Source organism: Perca fluviatilis, chromosome 5 (assembly GCF_010015445.1).
Source record: "Perca fluviatilis chromosome 5, GENO_Pfluv_1.0, whole genome shotgun sequence".
Taxonomy (NCBI): domain Eukaryota; kingdom Metazoa; phylum Chordata; class Actinopteri; order Perciformes; family Percidae; genus Perca; species Perca fluviatilis.
The window spans coordinates 22,673,012-22,694,692 of NC_053116.1; the positions used below are offsets into that span (position 1 = coordinate 22,673,012).

The 21,681-nt window shown below is 40.1% G+C and overlaps 1 protein-coding gene across 2 annotated transcripts in view; it reads left to right on the plus strand.

The window, feature by feature from the left end:
• cpne5a (copine Va) overlaps positions 1 to 21,681 on the plus strand; it is a 72,092-nt gene that overhangs the window by 19,511 nt on the left and 30,900 nt on the right. Inside the window, exons 4-8 of one of the 2 annotated variants that reach the window (XM_039801917.1) lie at positions 2,477 to 2,580; positions 3,707 to 3,746; positions 4,586 to 4,600; positions 4,770 to 4,846; positions 19,867 to 19,930. In XM_039801917.1, the coding sequence (XP_039657851.1) occupies positions 2,477 to 2,580; positions 3,707 to 3,746; positions 4,586 to 4,600; positions 4,770 to 4,846; positions 19,867 to 19,930 (300 nt within the window). The remainder of the gene's footprint in view (positions 1 to 2,476; positions 2,581 to 3,706; positions 3,747 to 4,585; positions 4,601 to 4,769; positions 4,847 to 19,866; positions 19,931 to 21,681) is intronic. The other variant, XM_039801918.1, reaches the window with a different exon arrangement.

Here is a 21,681-nt window from a genome sequence, read left to right on the forward strand (position 1 = left end):
TCTGATCGAAAGGGTGCAGAATATTCCAAGCAAAAACAGACAAGCATGGATGTCTTTTCAACATAGTATTACCACTGACTTAGAGAGGGGAGGTGGGGCATTTGTGGATAGAGGATAATTATCCACAAATATTGTTGTGTTTATATTTGTGGGTAACAGTGTGTATGTAATGGGTATGAGGATGCTGCGCAGGTTCCTTTTTTTGCTGCCTTTTATTTGTTTTATTTTATTTCATTGTTATTTTATTTTCTATTGTTTGTATTTTCAAATGTGAGATACGTGTATTACATTTGTACCATGTATATATGTGTATTGTGTTGCATTATCAAAATCAATAAAAAATGTTAATAACAAAAAAAACTTCCTCATCTGTAATTACCCCTAGTGCATGATAGGTTTTCCTCTTTCACTTAACTGAGCAGCTGACACTATATAACCTCCCTAAATGCAAGCAAAGCTGGCCTTTCCACTTTTAGTAAATCTATGAGACATTCATCTTTTTACCAAGATTAATTTTCTGACATTGTAGCTTACAATTATCCTAGTTAGGGTTATTTGAGGGGAAGATGTGCACACTACCAGCACCCAGATATCTCTGTAGCAGGGTTCTTTTTTTGGCAGATAATTGTAGTGCTTTTGCAACTCTGGTTTTACAGGCCGACTAGGAATAGGACTAGGAATAATATGTGGGAGATGTTATTTACTCAAGTAGCTGTTCTTTGCTCTGGTGCTGAGTCTTCTTCTTCTGTTAGGTTTGGCCTGAGACCAAATTGAATATGCTATGGCCCCCCTGCTGCCACATTCAGCTCCTTTCATTGAAATAGGCTGCTGTTCGCTCTGTGGAGATTTCACCTTCTTCGCATCTGCTGGAAGGGAATGCTCACACTTTCTGACATGGATGAAGAGGAAGAGTGAGAGAAGATGCTGCCACACGGCAGTTAAACTTTCATAGGCTTAGAGACACACTTTTATGTCTGATGGCAGGTTACACTTCAGCAAACCCACTCTCCCAAACTGTCATATGTTACACACAATCCAGCTTGCCTGTCTTTGCATTAGCACAGGCGTCCGTTCAAAGTACGTAAGAACATTATTCTGTGTAGATCACCTGTTAAGTCCCACCTTGAGTTTTACCCTCACTGGATGTAATCACAAAGGTGTGAGCCTGTAATCCTGCTGTTTCATCTCCTCATTAAGCCCTAACGCTGATATTATTAATTCACTGTGTCAGTTTATACTTACACTTTCTACTGGGTATATTTTATTTATGCAGCTCTACATCAGTTCTCTGAATTTAAATTATTAATGTTGAATGCAATTAATGTGTGTGTGCAGGGGGTGAAACACTTTCTGTGTCTCTTGATTTGTTTATCAGCACATCACCTCATCAGAAGGTCTTGCTCTGTAACACTGACAACAAAAAAAATTATCTGTGTCTATGCTGGCAGGTTCCCATTTTCTTTTTAACACCAGGGAACAGGAGATAGTTTGCCATCTTCCCATCATTTGTGACAGTTACCCTGTGTAAAGACAAAATGTGAAAGTCACTGTTTTTCACTGCCTCCACCACTTTTCCACCACATGGTATGGCTCTCCTCGACTCAACTCACTTTGGTACCAGTACTTTTCTCTTTTCGTTTTCCACTGTCGATATTACCCCCTCAGTGTAGGCACAGGATTCTCAGCTGATCGCCATAGCGACACCTGTGAAACTGCCGTGCCATCATATTCAACGACACTCGCTTGTCACTCACTCAATCCTTTCCCTTTCATCGGCAACCAAACAGAGGAACATCTGCACTTTGTCAATTGCACACCGTAGTGTGCGCTGTAGTTTTGTGGGCTGCCATTTTTTTTAAATCGGGGGCGAAATTACACTGTTGACGGTAGATTGTCTATTTAAAAATTGCGAGTATGTGCAGGATGTCCCGTGTCGTGCTAGTGACGATTTTCTTTGACCAATCGGTGGTCTGCAGTGTTTTAACTCCACCTCCTAGTATCGGCTCAGCTCGCTTGGAACTTTGACCAAGATGGTACCAAAAAAAAAAAAAAAAAGAGGCTTAAGTCAAGCTGTTCAATGCAGTGGAAAAACAGCATTTGTCTTGTCACCCACGCCCCCTCCGCCCCTTGTTTTGAAGTGGCTGTGAGAGCGACTATGGCGCGTATGTGGTATTAATTAAATGAGTGTAATTGGACTCCATGAAGGGTTTTCCTCAGGCTTGCTCATCCTCAGCACAATGAGAAGAGGTGGAGAAGAAGAGCTGAAACTGTTCAATCGCTGACTGTTAATCAAATCTGAGCTTATCCGAAGCAGGGAATTCACACGGTTGCCGGGGGAAGATAGTGGGGGTGGGGTGAGGTAATAGAGCAGTAGATTTAGTTTTTGAGTGACAGCATGATGTGCTGCCTCAAAGCTCTGAACTCACTTCTTCCTCTTCTGTCCTTTTTTCCCTCTTCTTTCCTGGTTCTGTTCTAGTTTGGGAGAACAGAGGTGATAGACAACACGCTAAACCCAGACTTTGTCAGGAAGTACATCCTGGACTACTTCTTTGAGGAGAAGCAGACCCTGCGCTTTGACGTGTGAGTTATTCTGTTTGATCCAGTCCTCTTAGGACATGCACTGAGGGGTGTGTGTTTCAGATGTGCCGACCTCTTCTAACCCATTCTTCCAAATTCTCTCTTTTGTTTCCACCACAAGCTTAACATCTTCTCTGTCATTCAGTCTTCCTCTTCCCCCATTTATCTCTTCATCCCCTCTCCCGCTTTCCTGTCTCTCATCTTCTCTCGTCGTTCCCTTGTCACTAGCTTGGCTCTCTCCTGAGGAATTATTCATTGGTGCAGTGTCTCAGTAGTCATTCGTTGAACGGAGATTGGTATAAGGGTGATAAATATTTTATATAAATTTGTATCCTCAATCTCTCCGCTGACAAGCAAAGCAAATGTCTGAAACCAAGTCCCATAAAACTCACTAAGACCCCTTTCCTCCCCTCTTTCACATATAGCTGCCTTCCTCCTTTAGAAAAGGCCAGACTAGCGAGAGGGTCAGGGAAGTGCGGTTTCATTTTGAGATCTCCCTGAACAGAGTCAGGATCATTTTTTCCCACTCTCCTCAAGGAGAACAGATATGCTTCCAAAAATTTGTCTTTGTTTTTTTCCTCCCTTCAAGCATGAAGTCCCCAGTGGACTTCAGTGATGTATCCAGGACTGAGCTGCAGGTCTCTGAGGATTTTTAGACACTTAATGAATTCATTTGGCATGCTATCATGATTCGACTCTGGAACAGGAAAGGAGGGAGTGCATCCCCTCACAATTAGTGTTACTCATTTACATCTTTCTTTTATCACAGAGGTGGGAGCCAGGGCATACTGAGGTTTAATTACTTTTACATTAAGTTTGACTGGCAAATGCTGGAAATTTTCTCTGCATTGGTAGCTTGTTTCTATATAACCCCCAGGCATACTACGGAAATTACATTCATAAACTATAGAAGGACTTCCCTTAATTAACTGTCATATTTTTGCTTACTCTTTTTTTCGTTGTTTGTCCCCTTTTGCTCCCTCAATGACCCAGGTGTGTGATTGACAGGCAGAACATGTCAACGCTGCAGCCAGTATTCTGTTATTAGAGTCATTAGTAATGTGTAAAGTCTTATGATGGTCTGCTCACATCTTTTCCCCTGTGATTTGTGGTCTCTTTGTGATTTCAGGTATGACATTGATTCTAAAAGTCCAGATCTGTCAAAGCATGTAAGTTGTTTTTTTTTAAGTTCAGGAGTTCTACTTTATATTTTATCCTGAAATTAGTTTGAATTGTTATTAGTGCCTGTCGCATATATATAGGTTTTATGCAAACCAAAGTTAGTGGCATTTAAATGCTCAAATATATTTTTGAAGTAATCATATTTTTATTTCTTTACCTTCCTTCCACCTGCTTCGGTTTGTAAATGAGGTATTTTATTCCTCCATAGTTAAGATAATCTTCATTTGCATCTGGTATACTCTCATTACCTTTAAAAAAAATGAGCTACGAAGCATTGCAGATCATTATCAAAGCTTTTCAATATTATTATTATAGTGTCTAAAAAGGACAGCACTTTATTCTAGAACATGCATTCAACAACTCAGTGAGGTGAATGTATGTTGGTGTCAAAGCTTTGATAAATAAACTCCTACTCATTCTATACATAAACAATATATTTGCAGCACCTGGTTTGCATACTACCAACATTGTTCATCATTAATTGTACTTCTGTCACTGATGCTTTTATTGTTGTGTTTTTGTGCTGCATGGTCTGGAAACAACCTGTTCTTTGTATGAAACTCTCTCTGCCTTCGTTGCTTTCCATGTCTTGTGCTCTTTCACTTTCCTTTTCTCTTCCTCTGTGACTCTTTATCCTCTGCTGTTCCCATTCTGCCTATCTGCTCTCACATATCCACTTTTGCTCTTCTTTCTTGCACTTGGTTGATGACAGTCTGGTATTTGAGTCGTGTGCCTTCTGTTCCATGATATGCTCTGTTGTGTCACTGCTGCTGCCTGGTCTCTCTCTCTCTTTCTCTCTACCTTTCCTCCTTCTCCACCCTGGAAGCCTACCGACTTAAACGTACGTGTCTGCCTCAGATGTCCTAATTTATAACCGTACAATGCTTAAAACGATGCTTAACTCCTCACTGACTCTCCTTATTACCCCCCGTGATCCATCTGAACGCCCCCATCCTACGTCTCTCTCCATCCCATTTTATGCTCTCCCCCCCCTCCCTCCCCCATGGCAGGACTTCCTGGGACAGATCTACTGTACACTGGGAGAGATTGTGGGCTCACCTGCCAGTCGCCTGGAGAAACCTCTCGGGTGAGTGTTTAATTTACGGTGTGTCTGTATCGTGTGGCAAGAATAAGAGCCACTCAGAGCCACTCAGAGGTTTTTCCTTTACTTATCCATTTTACATTTGCAAACATGAGTTTTCAGATATTATCAGATAATATAAACTCAGTGCCAATTCTCAGCCCATTCAAATGTGACATGCTTCTCATGCTGGATTTCAGACATTGCAGCAAAGATGAGGCAGTGATGAATATGTCTGCCTTAAAGAGCCTTCTGTATCATACATTACACTGCAAGATTAGACCCATGTGCTTGGATGGGAATGGGTAATTGAACATGACCGGGGGCTTCCTCAATGCAATTACTGTCATTAGGGAGGCGATATAGCACGGAGAGCGGATTGAAGTCGGCGTGTGACACATGGCACTATAAACTCCGCTTCAACGTGAATTGGGAAATATGAAGCCCTAAAGCCATTAGCACCCACACACCTATGCGTAGCTCTTTGAGTTATGTGTGTCTTTTTGCAAGTGAGAAGAAGAGTTTGAAAAACTACAAAGCTTGTGTTTGTGTGTGAGACTGTGAAGTGCAGCCTGTATGCCTCTATGTGAAGTATGAGGCGATGCTAGCCCTTGCAGTGGGGGGGTTTGTCTGAATAACAGGGCTTTGGTGTCGACCATGAACTCTGCCAGGGAGTGGTGGCGGTGGATTACAGTGCTCTGTGCCCTTCAGTGCTGAATAAGAGGATGAGCAGGATCAAGAGACAGTGTTCGCTAGTATGCTGTAAACTAGGCTTTACACCCCACATGAGAGACAGGAGCCCCAGGCAGACATGATGGACAAAAGTATTGATTCTGCAGCTTCAGCGGGGCTCCTTGATAATCGCTGAGACTCTGCACTGATGCAACATCCAATTTTGCTGCAGCAGAGGGTGATGGTGATGATATGGTTGTCGTTACAGACGGCAGTTTACAAACTGAAGAAATTATCCCTTTTGAAAACATTCATTTTTGTTGCTACTAACTGCCCTAACAACTTGTATGTCAGGGAGTAGCAATTTAGAAAAACAGGAAAAGTATAGGTTTCTTTTGATTTTCTGTACCTGATGACATTCTGTTAAGGGTATAGTTGTATTTACCCCTATCCTGTTTGAATAGTTAAACGGCATCCATGGGTATTGGAGTTTTCCTTGCCCTCTGTGATAGACGATAGCTCAGAAGTTGTTTAATGGCTATGTGCTCCATTTCCTTGTCATGTGTCCTGATGTGACAGTGCCTTTCTGGACCGGAGCTTTAAGGGAACGGCTCCAGCAGGGACTGAGAAAATCTGTTAGCCATGCTTAAACCAGCCTTCCCAAGGCACACTGCATCCAATGACCTGCTTAAGAAGCACATCAGCAGCCCTTTCCCTATTTTCCACACTTTATCTCTTATTTATTCTCCCTCCTTCCATCTACCAGATTCTTGTTTTTCTAGGCTGACCCCCTTTTGCCTCATTGTGTTTTCTATTTATTTTTCTTCCTCCAAACCTCTCCCTCTCTCTCAATCTGCCTTCATTTTGCTCCCTCCTCCAAACAGCACACACAAAAATGTGTACTAATGTAATGTTCACTGTACTTTTGAGGACATATTACTGACTTTTGTAATGTTAACCATAACTGCTACATACCTCCCAAACCCAAAAATTAACCCAGTCATAATTCTAACTTTGACCTCAAAGTAAAGTCTGAGCTCTTCTGTCTTTTTTATTTTTTATTTTTTACCTTGACCAAACTTTTGTGCCCAGATGGGTGGTCCACACACATCCGAGTGTGTACCCGCAATGTGACAAATAGTTAGCTTAAACCCTGTTTCCTACAAAATGCAAAATACAGTATGCTAAAAATGTACAAGTACATTTAGGAAAAAATGGAATTACTATTGTGCATGTTTGTGCACAAAACGGGGCCGCATTGCCTCTGAGTTCCCGTTTTGTGCACAAACATGCACAATAGTAGTTCCATTTTTTCCAAACTATTGTTCTTTTTTTTTTTTTTTAAATGAAAAAGTCTTAACATGAATCCAACATATTATTAGGAAATATAAATCCCCACTGCTTACTGGCCTATAGGTAAGGTAGTCACTATCCCTATACCCCAACCTGCCCACTTCGCTCTGCATCAGCCAACCTGCTTGCTGCCCCCTCACAGCGAGGGACAACTAATCACTCAACGAAATCCTGACTGTTTGCTGTCCTTGCTCGCAATTGGTGGAACAAGCTCCCTATCGACATCAGGATTGCCAAAAGCCTATACATCTTCCGCCGAAGGCTAAAAACACATCTCTTCAGACTACACCTCGGATAAACATAAAAAAAGAATCTTGAACCTGCACTTTCATATGGCTCTTTGTAGCATTACCTATTTAAAGCTAATGTACTTGCACTTACTACTTGTTGTCTGGAGTTTGAACCTTCAGAGTTGAAAGCACTTAATTGTAAGTCGCTTTGGATAAAAGCGTCAGCTAAATGACATGTAATGTAATGTAATGTAATGTCATTAAAGCCATCCACAGATAACAGTTAATCCTAAGGATTCACTGTGCCACATGTATGTTAAACATTAAAACATGAACAATTATTAGGCTATTTGAATAGCTTAGTATTCTATGCAACAAAAGGTATGTGTAAAGGCTTTAGGCTGCCCTACACGTTATTGTAGGCCCAGTTTAATATGCAACTTAATTTTATACAATATATGTAGTAGGGGGTCCCTGCTTCATCTCTCTTTCCGTTAAGGGGTCCTTGGCTTAAATGATTAACACCCCTGTTTTAGCCTTTATTGACAGTCATGAAAGTATGGCGAGAGAGAGAGAGAGAGAGAGAGAGAGAGAGAGAGAGAGACGACACACATTAAAGGTCCACGACAAAAGAAGTGAGACCACACATAGTTAAAGATTAAATTAAAACCAATTTATTTAACCCAAATTAAATATTACTATAAAATAGGATAAAACATGTATTTCAGTAGTATCAGTAGCGTAGTGAGTGCATGCGTGAAGGTGAGTGTGTGGAAAACAAAACAGAACAAAACAGAACCCAAAACAAACCAAAGACAAACCAAAGACAAACCCTGCTGGCTGTGAGGACCGAGAGATCTGCTGAGCTTCAGCCATCTTAAATTGGATTGAACAGAAGGCAGTCAGGCAGAGTGGATTCAGGTGTGGCTGATCCTCCTGCCACACCTTGCCACTCGGACTGCCTCGTAAACACCTGCAGTCAAAAAATACCCAAGAGCCACCCACAGAGTGGGAGGGCTCATCACATATGCCAATGCAAATTAGTTGGATATGAATGTAATTTTAAGAAAACTAGGTTGACTTCCTTTTATTCTGTGTAGTCTTACCTTGAAATGAACCATAACCACTTCCTATACTCATACTCTTTCTATTTCATGTAGCAGAAACATAACCTGCTACTCACGCTTGGCTCAATAATTTACTTCAATCATTCCTGAATTTGTATGTGTACATAGGGACAAACGTAGCGTTCTGCCTTTAGCTTTAGAACAAATTTCCTCAGACACATTTGTCTTGGGGAAAATAACGGGTCAGATTAGATGTATGGCTTTCCCCACATGAAATAAAGCACTGAACTGATGCAGTGGTACAGATCCTTTCTATTTATAATCTGGTTTTAATGAGGTGCATGTATACATTTTTTTTTGTAGTTGAGGAAATGCAAAGCTACATGATTGACTGATACAAGCAAATGTCATCTTTTACAGAAAAACATGTTAGCTGCTCTCAGGGTTGTTATTATGTGTATAGCATGTGGGAGGGAATCGTTCTACGGTTGTATAGGTAACGGGATAATAGAGTTCATTGTACAAATGGCAGTAACCTTTTCTGTCGGTCTGGTAAATTATACCACACTAGAGCATATGAATGCAGCACAACATTAGCATGTTCAACCCAGTAGCCTACTGTAACTGTGACCTCCTGCTGTATGCTTGAAGCACGAAATGAACCGTGTGCAAATCTACAATGACTGTCGTAGGTGTGCTGGCTGCACCCATGGGAGCCCATGGAGGAAAGGGATTCATAGATATATAGAAAATAACATAAAAATTGTTGATCTGAATTAAATAGATTGAAGGCCGGAGCTCAAATCAAAGGTTCATCTGAACATATTCCACCTGTGGGAAACAAACCATCTTTAAAAAGAATAATCTTGTCTTTCAGTTGTCTCTACAACACTCCATAGTAGCAACTGAGCAGGGAGTTCAGCAAAATGTACACACATGCAAGATACAGTAAGCACCTTGTAGTGAACTTCATGTGAATTTTTAGCTCATGTAAGAGGTCAGCTGGTGTCTCTAGTTGCAGTTATGAGGAAAGATATATCAAATATTAATAATAATATAATAATATTATAAAAGTAAAATAATAATAAAAAAATAATATAAAAGCTCCATCCACACAATAAACTAAAAGGTATTTTCTGTAGTCTGATACCATAAGTCTACAAAAACTATATTAACTACAAATGACTCTCTAAGAAGATGTTTTGAAATAAAATGCATGCTCTGCTAGAATGTACCCTGGATGTGGAACACCCATGGAAGTTTGATGTAATTTAGATTTTAAGCCATGTGTTCTGTTATCAGTGTGACAATACGTTACTGTGTTTTCTATACGCCTTCACCATAAACTGTTAAACTGTGTCTTTATAGCTCCACAGAGCCTGCACCACAGTGGTACGCTGAATGCAAAACTTCAAAGTCAAAGGCCAAGCAGAAATTAGATTTAAATAAGCCCAGGGGTGGAATTCAAAAATGAAATAATAAAAACAGAGGATGAAAGTGCAGTTAAACTAATACATTTTCTCTTGGATTTTTACTTGTTTTGGTGAAGACATAATTTGATTAAAACATGCCAGATTTGATTAAAGCATAGCCAATATTTGATCAAAATCACAAGAAGCTTGATTTGATAAACATCTTTCTTTTTTCTTTTTAAATCACAGTTTTCTCTGATTTAGCAATTTACGGCTTAATATGTGCAGTGGCCAATGTGTCAAATAATCGCTATCAAGAAATATATTCTTTCTGCCACCAAACTACCAACATTAAAACAGCAGCAGAAAATCTTGAGAGAAAAGTAAAAAAAAAGTCATCTCACACTGTTGGTGCAGACCGGAGCCCCAAATGGCTCCAAAGTCTGTCACATTCAGCTGTGTGAAGAGGCCTCTTATATAAAAAAATATATATACTGTATATATATATGTAAAGTCAATCAACTCTGCGACTTTTCAAGATTCATTTTTGATTGCCACATTGGCCGGTGCACATGTTAAATAATAACTGCTCACACCAGTGCAGATGATGAATGATAAACAGCGAACGGAATGATGAATGATAATGATGTTTTTATAATGAAACTTGGTTGTGCTTTCATCATATCACCCATATCATGTTTTTATTGACTGATTTATCTTCCTACCAAAACAAGTCAGAATATAAGACATCTAAAAAACTGTTGTCAGCTCTGAAACACAATATTGGATATAATTAAATCATTGTTGTTATTTTAGTACAGACTTGAATTATTCTATTATACTCCCTCAAGCTATCATCTTTGTGTTCCCACCGAGGACTAGACATAATTTCAACAGTGAATCTGTGCTCATATATCTCTAACTATTCTTTTTGCTCCCTATAATTGAGTTTAAGACTAGGTATTGAATACAGCAACAGCAGTATAATGTAATGCAATCTTACACAACAGTAAATGCAATAAATACTACGTCTTTGAAACCTACAATGTTTCCTATTTGTTGACACTGAGTCAGAGGTGTTGATTCAACTCTGGGGTTATTCATGAGCAGCGGTTTCTGCTGTTTTGTCAGATTGTGTTTTACAAGTTTAGGTTGCATTGCATTATATTACATACTGTAGTAAGCTGCACTGTGCTGTTCTCAGTTGTAGATGTCTCACTTTTTTCTCTTCTGTCCTGTGTTTCTGCAGCACACAGTCCATCAGTGGATAGAAGAAAAAAAAAGAAGATTTTAATTCTAGTTAATTGTGCTAAAAATCCTCACTTTGTCATCAGTACTGTGATGAAAAAGTGGAACAATATTATCACTGAAACTCTGACGTTTTCTCCGTTCGCTAAGCCCTGCCTCTCTTAGTTACTGTTGCTATGCCTTTCCATTGGCGCATGGCACATATACAGTTCAATTAATAATGGTGGCAAATTTACAATTTAAAGTCATTGTAATTTCTTAAACAATGGTCCTTGATGATCAATCAGAGGTAGACAAAAGCAGCATCTCATTTTTAGCCGACAACTGTCGATTTTGCCGGCTAAAATAACAACTTACAAATCTTATCAGCTGTAGCCTATTTGGCTGCTTAGTTAAGATACATTTTCGTATTTTCAAACAATATTTTTTTGCAAAGGGCTTTGTGTTTGGCAAATGCAATGCTGTCTTGGCTAGCGGTGGCTGGAGTTGCTGTAGTGTAAATGTCCCCAAATCCAATAAAGAGCAGAACAGTGCCGCTAACGTCCCCCTAAACTCAAAAGGCATCCAGCACCAAACCTGTGCTGGTTGAATGAGGCATTTTGTTTTTTAACATAACTTAACATAATCATATGCTAACTCTCTGTCTGTTGTGTTACTACTATCAGTTGATAAGCCCGACATTCTAATAAATGCAGAAACAAAAAGACACCACCATCCAGTATCAGTCTTACTACAGCCCAATGCACATCCATCATCAGAACAGAAATCCAAAGCTTGACCAGCCTGCCATGGCTAGTTAATATTGGTAAGATATGATTGGACAGTCTCTGCTTGGGGGAGGGGTTTAGCAAGCGATCACATAGGACCTTATAATACTGAGATAAAATACAGTTTCTAAGATACATCTTTTTAGACTGGCTGACTGACTCGGGGCTACGCAGCGGCAGTTCCTCTGAGATGGAAAAAAAATGCTGCAGGTTTAAGTAATGACTGAGAGAAGTTCATGTTTTGGTGAAACTAAAAATCCTTAATCTAAGTACTCTTGAAACGCCTGTTTAGCCCTGTGTTTTCCTGTATTACTTATCTGGGAGGTGAAAATTAATTTACTTTGGTCACTGTGAGTGAGACCTTATGTTTAGAGCCAACCCAAGCTGGCTCCAGAGGTATTCACGTCTCATTTAACAAAGGACCGTTTTTCAATAGTTTGAGCACACGATATAAGTCTATACAATTCTACTCAGATAGTTTTGTGAGTGAATGTCTCCTCAGCTTTTGTTATTCTGTTGCTTCCTGTAACCTTGTATAAAACCTTGACCAGAAAACTTATTCTGGTCAGAGAGAATCCTACAGCTTCTTGTGAGCTTCTAGCTCCGCTGTGCAGTGAATAAAACTCATCTGAACCAGCCACTGAATTGGACCTGAGAGAACTTTTTTCTTCACACAGAGCATCCTCTGCCTCAGGACATCACAAACAATTAGAGCATTCTGCTGCCTCGCTAAATGCCAATTTTAGCTCCAAGGCTGAACATTAACTAGGGTCCTTCTCTAACAATGTGTATTTCTGCTTGGGTGAGGAAAACCCCAACCGTGCTGATTCTACAAGAACCTCTTTTGTCTGGTGGAACAGGGATTTGTTAGGTACCATTCTGTTTCCATAAGAGGCAAAAAGCCTCCTCCCTCAGCAGCACAGCTCATTTTAAGTTAATTCACCTGGCCTTCTCACTCTGGCATTGAGGTGAATTGCTGTGTTTATGTTTATGTCTCTTCAAGGACTTTGGCATCACACAAATCTAAAAATTCCCACATTTTTTCCGTCATAAAAAAGAAACAGTTAATTTAATGTTGTTAAAGGTCTTTGTTTTTAAAGCTCTGTGGATAATAAGGTTATAAATTTTTGTCCTCACTAATAATGGAGGCCTCAAGTGCAAGGGCAGCAGAGGTTGTTACTCTTCGGATAAACTTAGCTGATTTGTTTTGCACTTAGAGCAGACAGTGTTAATTTCTCTCATGGCTACGGGCCGCCATCTGATGTAAAGGTAAGAAAGCACCTCGAGAGCCTCTGAACGAGGGCTCTGCTGCCCCAGTTTTAACACTCCCATGTTGTTAATCTATTTAGCAGCTGAAAACGATCTGTCGGTGAGCAGATTGCAATCTATAGTCAGCAGTGACCGCCAAAGAGGAGGTCAGGGCGACCCGGTGTAACATGGTATGAATTCCATTACTTGCCGCCCAGCACCAGGTGAAGGGGCCAAAGGTAGCGTGGCCTTGCGACACAGTGGGAATATGGGAGACGAGAATCAGCTGTGCTTTAATGTCAAACAGACAGAGGGGGGAGTAGGATAAAGTGTGACTTAGTGTACATCATATGTGTAATACCACATTAACAAAGAGAATTGGGCATCTCTTTTGGCCTCTGATAGAGAGGGATGTTCTGTTCTTGCCGGTGGAAATTGAAATTGCCTTGTTATGTCCTCTAGAGAAGGTTTTTCTTGTTGGCAGGAGAGAGCACAAGGGAAGAGGAGGAAGTGAACTCACTGTCATGCCTTTGAGTAGTTTTTGTTGAGAGAGAGACAGAGAGAGAGAGAGAGAGAGAGAGAGAGAGAGAGAGAGAGAGAGAGAGAGAGAGATTCTTTTTGATTGGCAACTCCTAATCCTCTCTTTCTCTGACAAAACAAGCAGTTGTTAGCTTGCAGGTGGTTGATGAATACCACATTTGTTTAGAATCACAATAAATCAAAATTAGATAAGGAAAACGTCAACGGTCTCATTACATCATTACTACAATGGAGTGCAATTGAAATGTAATCGTATTTCATATTTAGTGTTCATAACTACATAAGAGCAAATAGAATTCCCATAAATAACAGGATTATTTTCAATCATTGAGGTTGTGATAATGCTCATTATGCATCAGTGGGAGACCTGAGGTATCCAGTGAAAAGCCCCGAAAAGAAGAAAAAGGATGGCTCGTTGGTGACAATGTGGTTTCATCCTTTGCGCCTCGCAAACACATTCTTGGTTGTTTTGTACATCCATTTGACATTTTCTGCACCACATTTTTCTGCCCTATTTACTTGCTTTGTGCTCATTCTAACAAAGCTTCAAAGAGTTAAGCACAGGTTGCCTAAAGCTACCTGCTAACACAAACACCAGCTCCTCTTGCAGCACCAGCATGTTGCAGCTCTCTTTTCCTATCTAAGAACTGCAGTTAGGTATTGTGGTGTCCTTTTGAATTAGCCAGTGCACTTTTCATCCTCTTTTTTTAATCCTGGTGAGGTGAGGGATTATGGATGCTTATCGGTGTATAAAGATCAAGCGCATTAGGGGTATAATCCCATTTGAACCCACACAGAGTTTTGGCAACCTTGTCTAATTCTGTTCAACTATGATCTGCCCACTGCCCCAAATGTTTACAGTGGCACAAAGCCAGATTATCTGTTTCTCCTTTATCTCTTTTGGTCTTTGACTCAAACCAGTTAGATTTGTTAATTTACTCTTATCCCCTTGTGAACCAGAGATATTGATTGGATTCACTAACCATTTAAATCTCACTGAAGCCATTGTTTCGCGCAGTGAAAATGATTCTTGTTACACTCTACCATCCCAAATAATATGTTTTGATTTGCTTATCCCCATGTGTGAAATTGCAAAGTAACAATCTTCTTAGCTTGATAACACTGCAGTCATTTTTTTGGTAGAAAAAAATGTGGACCCACCCTGCAACAGCTGCAGTGTGAAAAAAACACATTTTCTTCTTCTTGGGCTCTCACTCATATTGTTGGGTAGATAACCCTCCCCACTCTCACATGCATGACACGTTGCGGCGTTGTTAAATATCAAGACCATTCCTCATCCTAATGACCTAATGTGAACGGCATCAACAATTGCTTCCTTCTCCCTCTTTGGACTTTAATCTCACCAACCTCCATCCACCCCACCTCCGCACTGATAGGTAATGGAGAATATAGGCATTGTGAATCGAATCATGGGAAATTATAGAGGCCATACATTGAGAGACTGAACATCCATAATATAATTTGTCATGCGTAATGATCTTTGTTTTTTAGAGGAATACATGACTCAAATATGTTTTCCCATGGAAAAGAGATATTCTCATTGGTATTCTGCAGAACAGCAGTATCAGAAACGTTGGCCAAGTGATTGTACTGATGCTGAAATATGCTGCTTGATCTCTTTCCTTTCAGTTGATCAAGCAGGGTATCTGTCAAGACAGCTGTGGCTAACTCTGTTTCAGTGTGAGCTAAGAGCATGACAGCACTTCTTACTTTCATTTATTTATTTGCAATGAAAGCCACTCTGCTTCAAGGCCCGGTTTCATTTCTGTCTCTACTTGTTTGTTTTCTTCATTACGTTTTGTTTGATCCTCTGGGTTGCTGTTGAATGGGAGGGACCGCAAAGGAGGTAGCCTCACTGACACAATGCTAATCTGACTGTAAATATAAGGCCCACTGAGATTTTCAGGCAACACCAATACACATCACGGACTGGCATTGGATTGGTCAGGACCATATGGCACGCTGTCTGTTCACTGCCAAGGGAAGCCTGTAAGTGACTGTATTAATTATGGAGAATTGTGAATGGTGTTAAGTATCATAGCTACTTAGCATGGGGTTGGTGCAGGCACTACTCACCTGCATTGCTCAGATGCTGGAAGCCTTAAAGCCTTTATTATATCACATTATTCATTCACTGGAAGCACAGAAGCCATGGATGATAAAAGTCCGTCATCAGTCTTCTCTGAACAAGACCACCTTATCAAAATTCTATTCACCTGACTGCACCTCACTCTCTGAATTTAGATGTCATTATTGCTTCTGCACAATGTTCTTTACTGTTGTTCCTCTTAACTGTAAACATTAAATAATATAATAGCATAAGTACTTAAATTGCTATTTTTAAAATAAACTTTTAATGCACCCAGTCATTCAGTCTGTACAATCTCACTCCGGCATGTGAGGCGATGGGAGGATCCTGCAGCTTTAAACTAAATATATACAATATTTAATTCTAACCAATCATATAGGTAATGTTTCATGTTAAAATGTTCTTTTATTTTACATTGTGGATGGGCACCATGATGTGCGAAGGCAATAAATGTTGTTGGGCAGTTATTTCACTTATGAATGTACGTGACATCATGCAGAGGAAGCTAATCTGTTTGATATAAAAAAACAAACAAAACATATTTCTGTTCTCTGTTGTTTGACATAATCAAATAGATACCCTGTATCACTGGCACAGTATGAAAGTGTGATGATTGCGCTATTCTTACAGCCTGCCCAGTAGTGTGGCTAAACATTTGGAGCATTCATTGTTAAAGGTGGCAATTGAAGAAAGTTTAAGGTGTATGCCAACATAGAAAGGGATCCTGCTTTGGGGAGCATTAATTTGATCAGTAAATTTCATGCAATATGCCCATTAGATTTTGATATTTTTGTGTTCAAGTGGAACTTCTTGCCTGATAGTGGGAGTAGAGGAAAGCTCAGAGGGTCAAGCAATGTATTTCAATAATGGTTTAACAAGCTGTGGTTAACTTCCAATACTGTGACACTCAAGTGGACTACTGTGAGAGTGATCCTCTGTGGGCCGAGGGAATGAGCGAACAATGATGTATACTCGAGTCGTACTTACTACCCAGCATGCATTGCGTGGTGTCAAGAAACCAATCTTAGTTGATATAAACAAACTATAATTTTGTAATAGTATAGTTAATAGTATTTGGGGAGTTTTTCTGCAGATAAGGGGAAAAGCGCCCCTTTTTAATCTCCCCTGTGACCTGCCCCCTCGCTTGTTGAAGGAGAGCATGGCAAACGATTATTGACTAATTATTAACAAACTTGACCAACTTAAAATTAACAATGCCCTTGATTAATCAATTTGTGTGATCTTAATGAAATTAAGTTCATTTTGCTTTGTATTGTCCATATTATCATGATTTAAGATTGCAATTATTTAACTAAGTTGACGTAAAAGAGATGAGGCAGGATATAGTGTTGTGTTGAAAATGTCTTTATTAGGAGTAACGTATAGTAAAGTATAGATCTTTAACACATCTTTATTTGCAGACCTTTTCGAACAAGCATGGGCTAAAAGGAAGAAAAGGAAGCTTTGTATCGATTCTCTCTCTGGAAGTGACATCCCCTGTTATTTTCTTTTTTAGTATTTCTTTTTTATTTTTTGTTGTCTGTGGTTTTGTTTTGTGTATGAGGTGTTTGTCTCTAGTTGGAACATTTATGGGTTGCACTGTTGTGTCGTGGCTGCTGTGGTAGGTTTTATTTGTTCTTTGTTTTGTGCAAAGTGGAGAACGTTGTTTGTGGACATTGGACTGGAAGCTGTGGAATGAATTAGTGTTGTATTGGTGTCATGTAATTCCGTGTGGGATGGGCCACTTAGTGGCACCGAACGTAAATAAAAATAACAGTCAATAGCTGGGGATTGCCCGGCTGTTAAACTTCACAAAATCGTAATGGTGTGTGGTTGTTGTAATTTGAATTTTCAAATGTTTGAGCATCAGCAGAATCAGTGAAGAAAAATACGACACACATTTACATGACCAACTGATTAAAGCCTGTCAGTTCCTCACAGCAGTCAGACTGTAGGCATTGTTCACATGCAGATAGTACAGCAAGGAGGGCCGCAGCAACACATTTCACATAATTTCATCATCAAAGCCTTTTCCCAATGAGGAACCATCATTGAATGAGTGCTGAATAAAAGAGGCCTCTTAATGCAGGACACTCACCATATCACCAGCAGTCACATTTCAGTGCAGAAGCTCTTAGAACTAGCAGAAAAATGGCAAGTCTGGGCAATAAAAAGGAACTCTTGTGCCACAGATAAATGACAGGAACTGTATTTATCCACTCGGTGCTTGTTTGCTCTTCAAGTTAACTAGTCATTGTCAGAGAAAATGCCGCACTTAATAATGCATGCCTAATTTAAAAGACCATTGCCCTTTTGGTACCTGCTCTCGTCTCAGCAGCAGAGATTAGAGCAGGGTGGTGCATCTAAATGTGTTTGGAGCTGATATTTTACCAACCACTTGGTCTCATTTCCCAGTTTGAAAGGAGTATTGGTCTAATCGTGAACCCAGGGAGATCATTTGACCTGTGGAGTGTGCAGTGTTTACTGTCCTCATTGGTGAGGGGTCTACTGACTCTTTGAGGCATCATCAAACTGCACGGTGGCAACTTAGAGTGAAACATCAATAATTCAAGGACAGTTAATTCACCTTGAGATTGGTCTCCATGGAGCTTGACGATAGAGCCTGGGAATGAAGTGGGCCTGACCTCTCAGAGTGTGATGGCTTAATTTTACATTTTGCCTCATTAAAGGCTGAGTAGGAAAGTTCTCTTGCACAAATGGGGGGGTGTGCAGCATTTCCAGTTGGATGCTTTTGGTCAGTGGATTTATATTAAGGTATTGATCAAAGTTGATACATCATACAGTTGCTTTTATAGATGCATGTATTATGGACCTGGAAAACCAGAGAGAGGCCAGTAAAGGTTAATGGAAGCACCCTGTACCATAGCTCTTGAAAACACTACAACACTTTCTGCACGAGCTAGGAAACATGCTACATCTCTTAATAGGTCCCCTGGCATACACAGTACTGTATGTTTAGCCATTGCATGTTTGTGCGTGACATGTCTTTGTAAATAATGCAAGCTTCTGCTGCTGTAGTCAAAGGATGCCTCCCATTTAGCAATATGGAATTCAGTATTACTGCCAGTCAGATCAACTGTCGCAGCTTGATGAGGATCTGCAGCAAGTCTGACCTTCTAATGATTGCTCTCCAGCTAAGGCCACTGCAGGACTCCCATGTAATTTCCTTCTTTATCTGAAAAGATGACAAGAGTGTCAGCAGCTGGAGTGCTCCTGTATGATGGGAAAGTAGATATGGTGTTTTGCTCTGTGTTGGGTGGAATGGGCTCTGGTTCTTGGTGCAGCTTCAGTGGATGCAGAGAGTTGGAGAGATTGGATATCAAAGAAAATCCCATTTTGTTCCGCTTTAAAAAAAATATAGCTATAAAAAATTTAGGACAACCTGGGAGCAACTCTGTCTCTATTTTTGTTAGCGTTATTGGGTTGTCATGCTACTGAAGAGGTGAAGCACAGAAACACAGACACGCAGGGAACCTCTCTTGTGCTACGAAATGTCTTGATCATCTGCTGGAGCGGGAATTGTCGGTAAACAACTGCAGACCTGCAGAGCTTTCAAGGCTCAGTGTAATGCCGGCAAACAGGGATCAGACTTTTGTGTCTAAGCAGTTTGGTTCCACATTGTAATAAAAAAACTGAAGAAACAGTACTTTTTTGGATTCAGAGACAGTGGCGAAACAAAATAGTGTGCTCATTAGAGCCGTCAGACTGTCACTCTAATGTCACACTATGTAATGCGTTATAGGATTAAGTAAGTAAAGTAAGAAAAGTGTGCTGTATAAAAATACATTGAAATGGAAAAAAAAGTAGCAAGAAGTGGCCGGGTTGGCTCAGTAGGTAGCGCAGGCGCACATATACTGAGAGGTTTATTCCTCGACGCAGAGGTCCAGGGTTCGAGTCTGAGCTGTGTTTTTTTCCTGCATGTCTTCCCCCTTTCTCACTGAGCTGTCCTATCAGTTAAAGGTGGAAAACCCCCAAAAAGTCATCTTTAAAAAAAAAAAAGTAGAAAGAAAACACAAAAGAGCATCCCAATGACAACAACAAGCAACAATTCAGAAATTATAGACATAATACCAGATTGAGAGATTAGTGTGATTAAAGCTGTAATTGTAAAAAACACCTATAGTATCAGCCTCAAGTGAAAAGTGTGACTGCAGGAAACACTGTATGAATGTTAATCTTTCTAAGTATTATTATTTCAGTGTCTGGTTTACTCTCTGGTGGAAATAGCATACAGGGGGTGACACAGAGCCTCTCAATGCCATTCAAGCCACTAACAAAGAGAATCGAGTGGATCTTTAATGTTGTGCTGTGAACAATCTTTGTCGTAAGAGTAAATTATTTCACACTATTTTTCACAGTGGCATACCTGGGAAGAAATGTGGGACCATTATCTTGTCTGCTGAGGAGCTGGGAAACTGCAGAGTAAGTCTTAACAGCTTTAACTCATATCTTTTTTATTTGCTTACAATGTAGGTTTCATGATAAATGCTTTGCAATGTTCACTGATCTAATTTGAAATGGGCCCTTTAACAACGCTGCATTAAAGTTCAATTGAACATATTGACAGCAGCTGATTATGCCATGTCGCTGTGAAATGTTATGTTTGTCACATAATGCAAATATAGCAATATTCAAAAACCTGCTGAAGTGAAGTGGCTTGTTTAATAGCCTTGGCTTCAGTTAGATATATTGTGTCATAACTGCCCCCATTAAACCAGCAGGATACACCATGTCTCTTTGCCATTGCTTTGGTCATTTGGAAATTGTGTACATAGTGAATATGCTGTGAGTTTGAATGGCTATTTAATGAGCTGGCCTTCGTTCCAATCACTAAAACAGACCTTTCCTCCTATGTGTGGTGTGTTAATTCATGAATCTGTGTTAATAACCTGTGTCTACTAATGCCCATTGGCTTTCTCTCTGCACTGCTAAATGGAGATAGTAAATAATCACATTATACTGCTGCCAGTGCGGCAAAGTAGCAAGACTTATTGGCCAGAACAACTGGCCTCCCTCTGAGGCTATAAAGCAAGCCATTGAGCTGTATGAATGTTTTATGATATCCTAATGCATGTACGCATCTAATGGTTCAAAGCTTTGTAACTTCCAGTCATACATGTTGCGTAAAAAGCATAGTTGTTGTGCCTGACTTTGAGGAAGTTTTACTAATAGCACCATTTATTTCCTGACAAATAAACAGCCCCCGATTAAAGTGAGACAGATAAGCCATGCTGATAATAAAACTGCTGAGATAACAATACTGATTTGGCTCTTGCTGGATTGAAGCCAGCACAGCCATTGAAGGGCTGCTGTGAGTCATCAGGTGCAGTGGATCTGCAATGATAGAAGTAAGCATGATCACTGCAAAGCACCACTTCAAGAAGCGGTTTTGTAATATAAATGCAAATGATCATGACTGGTACAAATGACGTTTCCTTTCTCCCAGACTCAGTTAGAGAGACACGGACTTGACATGTCACTCCAGACCTGCCCTGTTTACAAGGAATTTGACCCTAAATGGAAATACCTCATGTTTGGGTAAAGAAAAAGGAACTGAGAGAAAAGGCATATTATAGTTGAATTATCTGAAGACCCAGCTGTCAGTACAAGTCCCACACCTGTGAATTATAGCAGTTTGAAATTGTTACCATCCATCTGGATGGTGTTTATTCTATAATCCACCTGTGACCAATAAATGGAGGTAGCCAAGTTGCTGCTTCGCCTGAGGTAAACATCGCAATTCCTGTTTGGGGAAACTGAAACCAGCAGAGTGGGAATCAACTGGGGAAGTTCTGCGGGGACTCTTAACCAAGAAGCGGCTTGGCTCCCCTTCGTGGTGCAAATGCCAGGTATCATTAGACAGAGCAGCAGCCTCTGCATGGATCAAAGGCTTTTTCTTTGTTGTTAACTCTGGCACATGACATGCTGAGCAGTGGCTGGCTCTCTCTCAGATCTTCCTCACAGTCCAGCAGCAGCTCTGGCTGTTTTAATAAGTAAAGCAGGCAACACTTTACAATTAATCACAGAGTGTTTTATTTTTGCCTGTTCAACTATGGTGTAGTTCATATAAAGATATACATAGTTATTTCAAATCTTTCTCTCGAGTGTATGTACAGTATATAATCACCAGGTTACCTTTCAATTATACTTCATCATAACCATTCCTATATTCA